This window comes from Girardinichthys multiradiatus, chromosome 11, assembly GCF_021462225.1.
Source record: "Girardinichthys multiradiatus isolate DD_20200921_A chromosome 11, DD_fGirMul_XY1, whole genome shotgun sequence".
NCBI classification, from domain to species: Eukaryota; Metazoa; Chordata; class Actinopteri; order Cyprinodontiformes; family Goodeidae; genus Girardinichthys; species Girardinichthys multiradiatus.
This window is the reverse complement of record NC_061804.1, coordinates 21,364,390-21,379,960: the sequence shown is the minus strand read 5'-3', so window position 1 is coordinate 21,379,960 and position 15,571 is coordinate 21,364,390. Positions and strand designations below refer to the sequence as shown.

Genomic DNA, 15,571 nt, shown 5'->3' with positions numbered 1-15,571 from the left:
TCCTTAAACAGTAGCTTCTAATGTGGTCACACAATGAGTGTTTATTATTCAAGGTTAAAGCTTGCAGGTGTTTTCTGTCTGTATCGTGAGAAGACGACGGTGTGTTAGGGAGGCATGGTAACTCCTCTCACTGAAGATTCCTGAAGACGTGTGAGAAACTGACCTTCAGCAAAAGAATGTGTGAGAAACTGAGAAAGGCTGCACAACAAATGTAAAATGTATATTTCCTGTAGTATGTGTGTGTTCAATAAAAGAACGGTGCAGGGGAGAGAAAAACAGATGTGTTCCTGACTACGCAGATGCAGCATCTCTCTTCCCTGGCCGGGTGAATCAGCTTCAACCTCTTGTCCGTGTTTTGTTTTCTTAGACATTTAAGTTTAGTTTCTCTCGTGCAGAATTAAGATGCTTTGACCAAATAAACGAACAGGCAGGAGTTTAGAAGGACAACTCCAACACTAGCCATAAATGGTACACACCATTTGGCAGGAACCATCACCATTTCTCTAATATTAAATATTGACGTTTTAGACGTCACCCTGCAAGGTATGAAAAGTTAAGTGTTGGCTGTGTCATTTAAAACAATACCTTTCATAGACCGGTGTCTTTCCTTCTGATTTAGGTTGGATTTCATTAAAACTTCACAGTAACTCAGACACATTAAATGCCAACCACGATTTGCAAAGTTTTGTCCAGTGTAGGTTAGCTTTAACGCAGTCATCACAGCAGAATATCAAAGTAAGGAGATGTACGACACTGAAACAAAATAAAAACAATTCAAACATTTCAGGTTTTATAGAGAATCATATTGATACAACGGAGGATGTGACTGGGTGGATGTGAAGCCAAGTGAAATCAGCAGTGACGAACACGACAACCACGGCTGCTCAGGACTTCCTTCTAGCAGTGAGAACAAATCTAAAAATTAAACACTACATTAACATCCAGAAGCAACTCTACATTTGGATCATTTTTTAAAGTATTTTATCCATGGTAAAAAAAAAAGAAAAAAAAAAGTATTAATATACATAGCTGTAAACAAAAACATTTTCATTAACAGTAAAATGACAAATACCGTCACAAAAAGGTCGAGGGGTAAACTCAGATTTTTTTTTCTTTTTAAAGAGCAGGAACATTGGGAAGTTTGATAATATTGTTTTAATGGAAACATTTTAATAATAGCGGGAAAAGCCTTGACAGCATCCCCCCAGTCAGCATCAAACACAACAGCAGAACATGAAACAGACAGAAAACTATTTACAAGAGTGATTTTTTTGTTGTTTTCCTGTTAAAATTATTTCTACCTAATGTGGCAAACATCATCACAATGCGACACGAAGCAACGATCCACAGCTGACGATGCAGATGTTCTGATGTAGTGTGCATGTGGTATATGCAAGAGCGTACACGGGTGTAACAGTAGGAGCGTCAGCATATGAAAAGTTTAAAAAGTTTAATGTCCACATGGTCTTTCCTCCTTGACTTCATCAGACATGTTGTCTTTTATCCCCCCACTACAGCTCATCTTCTTCGCCCAGCTGTTTTTTTGCGACCCTGGAGGAAGGAAAATGAAAGAAAAGATGAAAATGAAAGTTATGGTACTGAAATATGATCCAGAGCTTATTGAAGTCTGCATTTGAAGAAGTACCCTTGGTGCTGGCTCATCGTCCTGCTCTTCCTCCTCCTCCTCCTCCTCTTCTTCCTCGGAGTCATCTTTAGCAGCGACAGCTTTCGATCGCCCTCCACGCCTGAAAACCCCACAGACCGGACACGTGATGCATAAAAATAGTGAGGTGGAGCTGATCCAGAAAGTGTCTCGCTAAAGTATTCACATCACTTCATCTTCTATCATGGTACAACCATAATCTTCAATGTGCTGTATTGTGATTTTATTTGCTAGACCAACACAAAGCAGCACAATTGTGCAGTGAAAGGAACATTAAACAAAGTCCCCTTTACTCTGATATCTCTAAATAAAATCTAATACAACCTCTAGACGTCTACCTGTGCATAGTATAAATCCAGCTGTTCTGTGAAGGCCTCAGAGGCTTTTTAGAGAACATTAGTGAATAAACAGCATCATGGAGGCCAAGGGACACAGCAGACAGGTTAGCACTAAAGCAGGGTTAGGTTATAAAACATTATTCCAAGCATTGAACATCTTAGGGAATATCTAAGTACTTTTCAATTCCTCATCTGCAGAGATCAACAGTCAAGGTGGGAGAAGATGTCGAAAGGACAACTGTAAGTCAAGCATTCCACCAATCTGGCCTTTGTAGAAGAGTGGCAAGGAAAAAGCCATAAGAAGTCCAATTTGCAGTTTGAGACCAGCCACGTAGAGGACACAGGCAATATGTGGAAGAATTGCAGAACTAAAATCATTGAATACAAATGTATGCTGTACTTTTAGGACTTTTTTTTGTCAAACTACTTTAAAAAACACATCGTTTAAATTCTTTTCACAGTTAGTGTTGGTCTAGCTAGCACATGAAATCCCAATAAAACACAAAGTATGTGGTTGTAAGGAGTCAAAATGTAAAAAGGGGAAATTTAAACAATATGACTGCTTTTGTATGGTAGTGAAGGTCTATGAAGATAAGGCATCATGTGCAGACATGGAAATCTGCAAAGTGGTATGAGACAGACCTATTTGCTTTTGTTGTAGCAACCTCTCACCCACCAGAAGCTGGAACAGCTCACACCGATCCATTAAAAATACCGATTTCTTTAGAGGATTCTGACAGAAGAATGTGCAAAGATCTAACTTTCCTGCAGTATTTTCTTTCAGACTTGTCTGTTTTAATATTCCACAAAGAATTTTAATAGCAGCCATTATTCTAACCGCAGTCAGTAAATAGTTTTGTTCAAGCTGTTGCTTCGTAGCTTCTGTGAAAGTAATCTCTGTTTGAAAGAATGAAATGATGTGAACCTTACGTTGGTTTCTTTGCTGCTGGCTGAGCTGATTTAGGCGGACGTCCTCTCCTCTTCTGTGGCGTGGACTCTGCAGACTCTGAGCTACTGGACGAAACGATTTTGTAGTTAAACAAATTGCGAAGAGTTCACAGAGTGTGATGGTGAGGATGAATCAAATTATCTACGTGCATGAGGAGCTTGTACCCTTGTGTCCTTCGTGGCGTCCTGACTTGCCTTCCTCCCTTAGGTTTCACTTCCATGTTTTCACTACTCTTGTCATCCCCATCATCCTCGTCCTCCTCATCCACCCTCTCCTCTTCTTCCTCCTCCTCGTTCTCTTCGTCATCTTCCTCTGGCGGAGGTGCTGCCTTTTTTCGGCCCCGCCTCCCCTTTGCAGGCGTTTCCTGGTTGGAAGTGGCGGACTTAGGGGGTCGCCCCCTGCGTCCTTTTTTAGGTGGGCTGTTCTGTTCGTCCTCTGGCCGGTTGTCCTCATCCCACTGGTCCTCTGACTCAGCTGCTGTGGTGGTGTTGGCAGACGTCCTCTTGCGTCCGCGCTTTGGCTTGCTCTCCTGGTCGTCACTGGATGCCACACCGCGTTTACGGCCGCGGGGCTTCTCTATTTCCTATAGGACAACAGAGTCTTTTTGAAGCTGTGGCAGATAAGGCCAACTTAAGATACAACAGAAATCATCCAGGAGTTAAACTAGGTATATTTTGTAATTCTGAAATTAACCTCACACCCCTCTGAAAAAGCTGTTTGTGATTGGCCATGCAGATAATATAAATTTGATATTTTCCTCCACCATATCTCATCAGCACCGAGTTTGCAGAAAAAGTTATTACTGCGGAAAACAAATTACTCAAATTTAGCCAGTTTTACTATCTCTTGGGTGTTTAAAATGACATGAAAGGAAGCACAAAAGACCCAAGAAGCTCTTAAAAGGATTTTGTTCAAAAACATGTCTGGTTCATTGAGGCTGAGAGAGAACAGGACTTCAGTAGATAATAGGAAGGCTGATAAACTGACAATAATTTTGTGATTATTTGTTTTTCTTCCCAAGTATAATTTTTTCATGTCGGGGGTGTGTGTGTGTGAAGGGGCTGGCGCGTGTGGGGTGGGGGATGCGTCACCGGTATTTGAATCGTCTGAGCAGCGATGGTAGAGCTGAGCTGGATAACGTTTCTCCCTGGGCTATCATTACAGTGGCGGTGATGTGGTGTGTTTGTGTAATTGCGGGGGGCGTGTGGGGGACGTTGGCCCCGGGTGATTGCCCCTTGCTGGGGACCTCTTGCCAGAGGAGTTTGTCCGGTCTTGGTGTGGTGTCGGGTTTGGTTGTGGGCGCGGTGCTCGGTGGTGTCTGCCCTGTTGCGCTTGTGGGCGAAGGCTGGGGCTGGCCTATAGATGTCTATGGCTCGGATTTCCTTCATATCTGTCCCAGGTCCAGAGGGGCGGGTCTGTGGCTCCTCGCAGTCCCTATTGCATATTTTTTAATGGAGACACGTTGTATACACAAGCGCGCTCACACTCAGACCCACAGGTGTTTAGATTAAGGTATTAACAGATACACAAATGTTCTATATTGAGCCACATTTACCACTAAATACATCTTGCATTCATAAGTACCGTGCACTTTTTGGTAAAAAAGCTTTTAATATAAATGTTTCTACAGGTGCAGAAGCAAACAGGGTGTTATCTTGTATTCTCTTCCATCCTTCTTTCTCTCCTCCATTCTTTTCTCCTTCTCGCCTTACCTCTTTCTTTCGTGCTTCTTATTTTTTCCTTTTCGTTTCCAGCTCCGTAACAATTAAAATAATCCCAAAGCAGTTTCTAATAAAGCTTCTCTCTTTTATATATATATATATATATATATATATATATATATATATATATATATATATATATATATATAGCAGAGCTTTAAAGCGTTAGTTGTCAAGCTCCACTTGTTAAAGTAAATCTGTTGAGCTTTTCCTTGGCACTCAGACAACTTCTAAGCGCTACTCTGCCGGACAGGACGTGGTAAAAAGAAAAAAAAACTGCTGCATTGATGGGCTTGAAACGAACTCCCGATACATCTTACTGTTTCACATTCCTCAGAGGGGAGATTTATAACCAAAAAAGATGTGTTTGCAATTGGTTTTGAGACTGGCGGCGAGTTTATATTTGCTCATCCTGTCGACTTGGTCCAGCCGGTGTTTGCACAGCGGCTTCAAAGACTAAAACAGGGTTTTTACAGCTGACATCACTTAACTGGATCCCAGCAACGTGCCTTTCTACTTCTGAGCTACTGTGTAACTTCAGATCACGTGTTTATTGATGCAGCCGCCTTAAAATAATTTCATTTTTTTATTTTTGCACGGGCATTTTATTATTGTCATGGGTGGTATTTTTTTTTTTAGCAAACCCAGCAAGTATAAAAATAAAAGTTCTGCCAGACTGGATTCCTACAAATGATCTAAAAATTTCTACTTTTCAGCCTTAAAATTGTAGACATTTCCAGCAATCTGTATAAATTTCTGGACCGTACCTTGTCAACACTGTCTGATATCTTCAGGCTGAAGTCTTCGTTTTCACTATGATCCATTTCTGTGCTGTCATGCCTGGAAAAAACAGCAACAGGTCAGCTTATATGCAACAAAAAAAAAAAAAGAAATATTTCTAAAATTGCAAAGAAACAAAACTTGTTTTTAAGTTGTCTGCAGGTTGATATTGGCACTAGTTTATATTCGGTTAGCCTAAAAGCTGGTAAAAAGGTTTTAGTGCAGTATGAAATCTAAAGTTTAAAGAGCTTGCACAAAGTAACATTCTGGTTTTCATGCGCTATACCTGGTTTTGCTGCGCTGCGGGGAGCTCGGATTGGGCGAGGAGTCGTGGTTGCTGGTCGTTTCCATACGAGAGGCTTTGCTCTGGAGCTGTTTACCCGCCGATGAGAGCGGCTTGTTTACTGCACCCAAAACATTCGCCGACTTGGGCTGAAGATGGAAGGAAGAAATGAAAATGGTTTGGCTTGAATACAAATAAAAACGTGAAGGTAACAGGGAGCTAAAGGCTTCAGCAAACTTACTTTTCCTGGTGTGAAGAATGCTTTCATCTCTTGAGGAAGGTAATTTTTAGTGTTGCTAAAATTCTGAAACAGGACGAGATGTGAGTATGAGAGCAGACTTGTGTGAGTAAAGCAGTTGTCCTCATTTCTACAACTCGTTATAAGAAATGATTCAATGTTGGTAAAAGTTTGTTTCACTGGGGTTTAATGCATCTGGAGGAAAATAAGGACTTGATTATCCTAAACTAAACAGAGAACATTTACATCACCATATATTTATTTCAACAGTTTGGCCTGTAAACAAAACCCAGTTTAAGAATCTGACATCCAGTTTAAAACCTTGGAGTAAAAAGATAAAATGATGTCACAACAACTGTGAAATTGCTCTTTTCTGGTTTTTAAACGTGTCTTTATCGGTTTGTAACTCAAAATTAGTAATATGTTGAATAAAAACAACAAGTTGCATGATGTAGCAATTATTCTTATCTTTTAGATAATGGGAAACAAAAATAGACTGGAAACACAAATTTTTCTCTATACTCAATTTTCTATAATTATTCTGAGTGAAAATAAATCAAACTCTGGACTTTTTCATAGATCCATGAGTCCCTGACCTTGTCTGGTTTGGTGAAGAAGCATGAAGGCAGCACAGGGTCTTTGGGAGACTCCAGGCTGTAGGTGGTGCTCTTTGACATGATGATGTGCATGGCTACGTCACAGACGGTGTAGAGTTTCTAAAACAGGAGAGGCAAGCGGTTGGTCAACAAAATGCCCCAGAAACAAATAATTTATCAATGATGAATATATTTCATTAAGATTGGAAAAAAACTAATTTTCACCTCATTAGTTTTAGGATCATTAGGGGCTTGGGCGTCTTTTGTTTGCTTGATATTTTCCACCATTTTCCTGATGAATGCGTGGCTGTTGTTCTCATTCTTGGCCATGATAATTTCAAGGACGAACCACAAAGCTCTAGAGAGGGAGGAAACAGACATAAATGCACAGACCTTACAGTTTAAGATAAAACTTTCCTACATATGTCTTCAATTTTGGAACCGTGAATGCTGTATTTATTAGACGGAAAAAGTTCAATTCTACCTGCATCCCTCTGTTACATCCAACAAAGGTGCATTCCCTTCAAGTAAAAGACAATCAGCTACAGGCTCATCCAGCACAATGCAATAATATTCACACTCCTAGTACCAATGTGCACAAAAGTCTTAAAACTAGGGCTCCACGATATCAGTAAAGTATATTGTTGTTTGGACAACATATTGCGTATCTACAGTGGTTGGGATGTCACTATACGCAACATATTTAGCAATATCCGGAAGAACTGCATGGACAGCAACAAGTATTAGCTAACTATAGAAGTACTACTCATTTCAGCTCTATATGCCAATAATATACGCGATGCTTGTTTTAAGTACAATTAAGCTCTTCCATTGCCAAAGCAGCAGATGTGACCACATGCAACATTTTCCATGTTGTTGATTTCATTTTTACTACTTGGCTTTTAACAAAATTAACACCTTTTAGTCAAGTATCTGTTTATTTACCTGAAATCATCATAGCAACATTCATCAACATTACAGCATCTTTCCCCAACACTCTGTGAGCTTACGCATCTCAACTACTAAAAATAAATATCAGATGTGGACATCAAGAGTAGTTAAGAGTCCACCTGAAGGCCCGATAAGTTTATGTACAGACCGTGAACGCACCGCACTTAAAATGTAACAGCCTATCACATATTGTAAGTAGGCAGTCTTCTTTGATTGCGATGATGCACACAATTATAATGCAATCATGAGCAGGATTTAATATATTGTGCAGCTCTACTTAAAATAAATTCACACAGAAACCTGGAGACTCCAAGATGCCACCCTTCGCTGTAGTTCTCTTAGGAGAAATAAGGACATCTTCCTTTCCTCTCATACCTTCCTCCTAACTGTGTGGTGGCAGAATAAACTCAGGTCCCCGTTTAGTCTTGTTTGTCACAGTTCTACTTGCTTTAAAACCAATTATCCAATTATTGCCCCGACTGTTGAAATGGGCACATTTAGGAGAAGTTATTGTATTTTCTTTTAGCAGTTTCCTGACTTATGAAGATCAGCACACAGCTGCCTTAGACTTATGGCATGTTCTCTTGTTTTTTCCCCATTTTGAAGAGAAACTGGCCTTGTTTCACATCACATTACTAATAAAAGGTTCTGACACTGGTAAATGTCAAAAATGGGGCTCCCAATTACAGAACATTTTATTATCATAAGAACATTTCTTTCCTGTAAGGACTTCAGCTCGGCCTTCAACACCATCAAACCAGACATCCTCCACCAGAAGCTCACCCAGCTCAACGTCCCAGCCTCCACCTGTCAGTGGATCAACAGCTTCCTGACGGACCGACAGCAGCAGGTGAGACTGGGGAGCATCTTCTCCCGATCCAGATCAATAAGTACTGGTGCCCCCCAGGGGTGTGTTCTATCCCCACTCCTCTTCTCTCTGTATACAAATGACTGCACCTCATCGGATTCGTCCGTGAAGCTCCTTAAGTTTGCAGACGACACCACTGTCATTGGACTGATCCAGGACGGTGATGAGTCTGCATACAGACAGCAGGTGGATCGGCTGGTACACTGGTGTAGTCAGAACTACCTTGAACTCAACCCACTCAAGACTGTGGAAATTGTGGTGGACTTTCGGAGAACACCACCCCCATACACCCCCCTCACCATCCTCAACAACACCGTGTCAGCTGTGGACCACTTCAGGTTCTTAGGAACCACCACCTCTGAGGACCTGAGATGGTCTTCACACATAGACACTGTTTAGAAGAAGGCCCAGCAGAGACTGTACTTCCTGAGGCAACTCAAGAAGTTCAACCTTCCACAGGAGCTGCTGGTCATCTTCTACCCTGCCATCATTCAATCTGTCCTGTCTTCATCCATCTCAGTGTGGTTTGGCTCATCCACAAAACAGGACAGGTCCAGACTGCAACAAATAATCAGGACTGCAGAGAGAATAATCAGGGCTGACCTTCCCTTCATCCAGGACTTATACAGGTCTAGGGTCAGAAAAAGAGCTGCTAAAATCTCTGCAGACCCCACACACCCTGCACATAAACTGTTTAGAGTTTTACCTTCAGGTCGCCGCTACAGAGCACTGTTCACTAAAACCAGCCGCCACAGAGACAGTTTCTTCCCCCAGGCTGTTTCTCTGATGAACATTCAATAGAGTACAAAACAACAGCATACAGATGTTGCAAATGCACCTTTGTATATGTGTATATTGTATATATGTATTTAAGGACATAAAGATATATGCATAAATATATCTTATAATGCAAAAAAACAAAAAAGAAACCCAGAGAGCAAAGAGTACCGGAGTCAAATTCCTTGTTTGTTGTATGTACGAACTTGGCAATAAAGCTGATTCTGATAAATAAAATAAATATTTCAGGATTTTTAACACATTTTCACCAGGGTTGTGTGATCATATAATAATGGCATTATAATAATAACAACGGAGGAGCGTGCTACATATAAACGTCAAAAACAACTAACACAAAACTGTTATGCCTGTACTTATTATTCGAGTTTAACAATAACTAATGGTTTTAACAAATCCGACTTACTCTTTGATTTCTTTCAGCTGCTCGATGTCCTGCACTTTCACATAATCTGGGTCATGGGCCAGAAGGTGGATGGTGTAGGGCACCACATACTCAGGTAGAAGAGACAACAACTTGTCTGTTGGAACACAATCAATATTACACCAACTTCCCTTTCCTTGTCAGTAAAATACCACATTTAAAAAAGTATACTTTGAAGCGTTGCTAAAAATGTAGGATTTAACGTTGCTTTGGACTGCAATCACCAAAAAACCAGAAATCTGCTGTAAAAAATGTACAGTATTTCATTTCTTTACCACTGATGGCCGCGTGCTGTTTCAGATACTCTCGTCTTATGTTGACATTTTTCACCAGGCACTGGCGAGCGTGAGCTCTCCTCTCCTTGACGGGGTCCTTGGCACACAAAGCGAACACGGCCATGTACTCCAGAGGCAGACGGAGGCGACAGAGGCCCCGATGAAGCTTCTGGGCAAAACACTGTCGCACCTGGTAGCACTCGTCCTGAAGAGAAGTAACAAATGAAAATGTTGATTAGGAATGGAGCAGGATGCAGGTGAAAAAATGACACCGTGCACTTCAAGGTCCCTACACATTTTTCATGTCAAAAGTCGACACTTCTCCAGGCCCGTTGTATGGATTTATGACACATACTTTAACAGAGGATGGGTAGGTGGATGGCTAGTTATACATTATCAAGCAAGTACAATCAAATTTCCCATTCTCCCAAGAAACACTTGGCATATCTGACCTGTTTTCATAATTTCAAAGCAATGTTTTTCAAATAGTAAACCATGAAAAAAAATAAAATCCAGAGTCTAATGAGACCTTTACATGACAATCAGGTCCAGGGGAGGATCTTACATTGATAACGAGAGCACAGAGCTGATACTGCTCCAGGGTGATGATTTCGTGATAGCAGGGCTCCTGTGCCAGTTTCAGCAGAGCACACGCTGCCGCCAGCCGCAGCCGCGACATGTCTGGTTTACTGGGGAAAATAAAAGGAGGCAGCGGGGATAAGAGGAAGAAAGGGTGTCTTTAATCATCCACAGATGTGCATAAGGGTCCAAAGCATTTATTAAAATTCTCTACATTTCTGATAAAGAGACAACAATTCTCTCTTTCTTCCGATTTCTAAAAAGGGCCCACCGATAGGTTTCTTTACTTACCCCATCCTACCCTGCTCAGTTAGATCTCCATCGCTGTGCAGAATAGCTGTCAGCATCCTCAGGGTGGAGTTGCCTGATTTGCTCTGGTTGTTCTTCACTCCCAGTAGCCATCTCACCATCAGCTTTATGCCCTGGATCTGAATGGAGGTTGTAAAAGGGTGAAAAGCTTTTTCTACAAGCAGCAAAATACATCATTGACATGGCAGGTTTTCCATCATTTGATACATCTCATCTATTCTACTGTTCAGCAACAGAAATAACGGACAGAGTGAGGTTCACCGCTGACCTTAGCCATCGTCTCTGGGGACACTTCGTCATCAGAAACCCAAAGTTTGGTTGTTTTCTTGCCTGGGATCTGCAAATAAGAGATTCTTTCCATTACCTTATGTCACAAACTATTATTTACACTGCTGTTACAATGTAGCCTGGCCTCCAAGTAAGGTTTAACAAAAAGGAGGAAAGCTGTGTGGATCTGGAACATACAATATATATCTGTACCCTGTCGTTCATGAGCAGATCCTTCACAATGAAGTTAGCTACTAGAGATTTTAGCGGTGCAGCAAATTGTTCTGGGGCCAGCTGGGCCAGATGACCCAGAGTGGTCAAAGGAGTGATGAGCTGCTCCAGGTTAGCAGGGTCCAGACTTTTGTGCAGAGGCTGGAAAAAAATACACAATCATTTGAATATTTGACCTATTTAAGAGAAACAGTCCTGTTGTTTTGTAATTCCAGTTTACTTTGTACAGAAACATGGAACGGAGGTAAAGCACCAACTGACCTCAAAAATTTGGGCAAAGTGTGTGTCCCTGTTGCTGAACATCGCATTGATGCAATGGATGGCATACTTGGCCTGGCGAGGGGGGCCCCTCTTAGCTTTGGCTTGCAGTACCGGCAGCAAAACACTAGGAGGCGAAGCAGGAGAACACAATTAGAAACAGGCATGTAAGCATTATTTCAAGTCACCAAAGGAGCAGCACATCCTGTCCATGTTTCTCTGTAATAACTGCAGCATATTTATATGACAACAAACTAGCAGGACTGCATGGCTTTAGTTATAGGTGAGAACATCAACAAAAAGCATAATTGTGGAAATAAAAACATACGATTTGATGTGAGGGAAACTCTCTTCCATTTTGTTGCCTGTGTTCTTGAAGATCTGCAGGGCAGCTTCTGCCACTTTTTCATCATCCATCTTCAGACAGCCCAACAAAGACTCGAACGTCTCTGCAGAGTGGAATGACACTGGGTGTGTGAAGGACAACACCTGTTTAGGAAACAAAAACATGTTAATTAAAAGTTAGAGTAGAAATAGTTTTCATTTAAAATGTGCTGATGTTTGAGTTTTTACCTTCAGCAGCTCCAGTCCGGCCCTAATGGCCTCGTCAGTAGGAACACCCTCCTCCTCGTCGTCAGCCGTCCCATCTATAGATTTGTTCACCTGTTTTATTAAAGCACTGGGCAGATGAATGCAGAGATAAAAATGAGAAATTAAATGTTTCTCTCGCCATTTTCTTGTTAAATGATGCGAAGCTGTGTTTTCCCAACGCTGTACCTGATGGACTCCGTGTCGATGTGTACCGGAGCAATCCGCTCCAACAGGAATTTCACCATTTCCAGGAACGGATTGCTGGGTTGCTTGGGGCTACCAAGCTTTTTAGTGATGTCTCGCTGATGAAGATGAGAAATAATAGACACATAAAATGAGAGTATTATAAAAACCTAGGGCAGGAAAACAGTTCCAGACCTTTCTGGGGTCTTTTTAATACTCACCACACAGACTTCAGCCTGCTTGCAGGAGCAGGTGGGGCTGACCAAGGTTTCCAACTGATCCCTTATCCGCTCGTCATCCTCCAGGACCTGAGCCAGCTTCTTCACAAAGTCCTGCGCTTTGCCCGGGTCTGGAAGGTTTCCTACACACACACAAACACACAAAGACTGTTTTAAAGCATGAAGTAGACCTGAAACAAAAGCAGTAAATCATCCTATTTCATTTGAGGATATGTTGACTGGAATTAGCAGGTCAGGCTTTTTAAAGATCGGTAATCTGTGACTGGCTAGAAAATTGCAATTAGTGCACCCCTACAAGAGACTGACATATTTGCAATTCGATGTGTGATGTGTGGTATCTGTTTTCCACCACACATAGCGTTTTGGATGTAGGCCAGAGGTTTTTTGGTCTCATCTTCCACGTGTTTGCAGTGTCTCCTACATGGCTTGTGGCACCCTGCATACAGGACTTCCTTTTGCATTCTGTCAAAAGTGGCTTTCTTCTTACCACTCTGTCAATAAGACCAGATTAGTGAACCAGTTGTTCTGGAGAAAGATTTTCCTTCCTGAGCTGTGGATGTTTAGGTATTTTCAGAGAATAGATGGAACAGTGCTCAGTAAAAACCTCAAAGCTTGAGAGGTTCTGACTTGATCTGCTGTGTTTTCTGGTCTTTATAATACTGTTTGCTTTAACAAACATCTAGACCTTCATAGAGCAGCTGGATTTATACAGAAATACTAATTAGGCAGCTTATGAAGATAAATGGTTACGCTGGATTGTATTTAGAAGTATCACAGAAAATGGGACAGAACACAAATGTCATCGTTTTTGGGACATCACTGCGAACAACCTATTGCAGTACAGATTTGTAAGTTAGATGACATACTTGTGATCACCATGACTTTGGCAAATACAGCCTTACTGGATGCTTCCGACTGCAACAAATTGAAGAAGAGGAACAAAAAGCATGCTTCAGAAACACAGAGCAGAAAAAGGAGATCAGCAGATGGTATTCTATAATGTTGATCAATCAGAGGTACCTTGGGCTTTTTGATCAGGTCCAGCAAGTCTTTGACATGATTTCTTAGCATGTTCTGGCACTTCCACATCTCATTTAAAGCTCTGTAATGGAGACATGAAGAAAAAGAGCAATGTTGAAGTGCGTAAGGAACAAGGTAAGTATTTAAGTTTTCACAAAGTAACTTAAAAATACTTACTTGACAGCATTGGTGTCTAATGTAGCATAAAGGTAGTAGAGACACTTCATTCTCTCAGTGGTTTCCAGGTTGAAAGGAACCATATACTGGGCAAAAACCCGTTCCACCAGCAACCTGAGGGCAAAAGAAATCAGTTTTAGGATTTTGATTTTAAAGTGACGTGCTCTGAAAAAAACTAAGATAAAGTCAAATAAAACCATATAAATTAGGTTAATAAAATATAACTCCAGCAAAACAACTGGAGTTTAAAATATGATAAAGTCAACTTGTTCAATTTTTGCATTAAGGAAGAATTTCTGCCACAAACGTCATTGAGCTGCTGAACGTCAGCAGAATCTCCCTCTTTACCACAAACCTGTTGGCAGCTGATCCGCTCTCCTGCAGCAGCGATGTAAATGATAACTCAACAGTCATTTGTTCTGTGGTCTCAACACAGAAAGGTTTTTCTCCTACTTTCCTTCCTAAATCTAAATGACCGAACAACCCACAGAGGTATGCGCTCTATGCTGAACATGTGTAGGAGGATCAAGAATAATGCATGTGATGCTTTATTTTAAGTAGGTGATGCTGCAGTTCCGCCTTCTGCCTGTTCAAAAAAACGAAAGAGTAACACGAGGACATAACTTCATTAAATTCTGCTATATCTGTGGTACTGCTTTCATTAGGAGGTCTGGAGGCTACTGTTACATGATCAAACTTTCATTTCCTCTGTTATGTTATTTCACCTCTAGTGATGAAAAAAAGCTTTGCTCTATGACTTTAAAACAAGATTTATATCTGAATATTTCCTGATTACAATGGTTTAGGAAAAACATTTGTGAAAAATTGATTTAATTTCTGTTCTAAACGCGAGTACGATGACAATCCCAAAATGAAATTCTGAAGTTTCCTTTTTTAGTTTTCAGGGTTCCTACACATGTTTTACAGACTCAATTTTCTCGAGTTTTCAGTCCTGTTTTCAGAAAAAGTATAAACAAAAAAGTTCATTTTAAATCTACAGCAGATACTTCCACAGGTGAGGCTTTAAACGTGGAACCTGTTCAAACAGGAAACAGGAATCAGGCAAGGAAGTCAAAAAACAAGCAAAGAAGAAAGGAAGCAAGCAAAGAAGAAAGGAAGCAAGCAAAGAAGAAAGGAAGCAAGCAAAGAAGAAAGGAAGCAAGCAAAGAAGAAAGGAAGCAAGAAAGCAAGGAAGGAAAAAAGCAAGTGAGGACAGAAGGAAGAAAGCAAACAAGGAAGGAAGGAGATGGATGGACAATGAACACAGATGAACAGACAGACACGTGGACAAACTAATGGATGGCTGCATGGATAAACAAACGCATGGACGGACAGACAGGGAAACTAATGGATGGAGAGACAAAGGGTTGGATGGTTAGGATGGAGAAAAAAATGGATAGATGGAAGGACAGCAAAAAGAAAGACAGCTATATGCATGCAGCTTTTATAAAATACAAATATTTATCCATACTCCATTTTCTTTTCCCATATAAACACTTACATAAAATTCCATACTTTTCCAGACTGGGAAGGAACCCTGCATTTTTTATATGAACACACGGAAATAATCATACCTGTCATCAATGCTGTTCTGGTAGTAGATATGGAGCAGTTTGTCTTTAATCCAGGATATCTGCTTAGAGGCTTCCCGCCCACCCTCTCCTTGTAGCGAGTACTTCCTGTAAATAGATGCTAGGCCCATCATGGCTTCCTTACGAACACGCCACTGAAGAAAGCAGGACAGAAGCAAAGGACGTTTCTAAATACTGCGACTGGTAAGGTGTGAATTTTAGCAGCAAAGTTTCAACGCATATAAAATATCACAAAGTCCAACCA

The 15,571-nt window shown here is 41.0% G+C and overlaps 1 protein-coding gene across 1 annotated transcript in view; it reads right to left on the bottom strand.

Moving 5' to 3' along the window:
* Positions 1-768: 768 nt before the first annotated feature.
* pds5b (PDS5 cohesin associated factor B) overlaps positions 769-15,571 on the bottom strand; it is a 36,349-nt gene continuing 21,546 nt past the window's right edge. Inside the window, exons 12-35 of the mRNA XM_047379022.1 lie at positions 15,310-15,461; positions 13,736-13,849; positions 13,559-13,640; positions 13,405-13,453; positions 12,521-12,660; positions 12,303-12,418; positions 12,099-12,204; positions 11,854-12,014; positions 11,529-11,652; positions 11,250-11,408; positions 11,038-11,106; positions 10,752-10,888; positions 10,447-10,570; positions 9,882-10,086; positions 9,589-9,703; positions 6,794-6,926; positions 6,569-6,688; positions 5,976-6,038; positions 5,738-5,883; positions 5,439-5,511; positions 3,115-3,533; positions 2,932-3,012; positions 1,646-1,745; positions 769-1,551 (exon numbers count right to left, since the gene is read on the bottom strand). Coding sequence (XP_047234978.1) covers positions 1,519-1,551; positions 1,646-1,745; positions 2,932-3,012; positions 3,115-3,533; positions 5,439-5,511; positions 5,738-5,883; positions 5,976-6,038; positions 6,569-6,688; positions 6,794-6,926; positions 9,589-9,703; positions 9,882-10,086; positions 10,447-10,570; positions 10,752-10,888; positions 11,038-11,106; positions 11,250-11,408; positions 11,529-11,652; positions 11,854-12,014; positions 12,099-12,204; positions 12,303-12,418; positions 12,521-12,660; positions 13,405-13,453; positions 13,559-13,640; positions 13,736-13,849; positions 15,310-15,461 — 3,021 coding nt within the window. The 3' untranslated portion in view covers positions 769-1,518. The remainder of the gene's footprint in view (positions 1,552-1,645; positions 1,746-2,931; positions 3,013-3,114; positions 3,534-5,438; positions 5,512-5,737; positions 5,884-5,975; positions 6,039-6,568; positions 6,689-6,793; positions 6,927-9,588; positions 9,704-9,881; positions 10,087-10,446; positions 10,571-10,751; positions 10,889-11,037; positions 11,107-11,249; positions 11,409-11,528; positions 11,653-11,853; positions 12,015-12,098; positions 12,205-12,302; positions 12,419-12,520; positions 12,661-13,404; positions 13,454-13,558; positions 13,641-13,735; positions 13,850-15,309; positions 15,462-15,571) is intronic.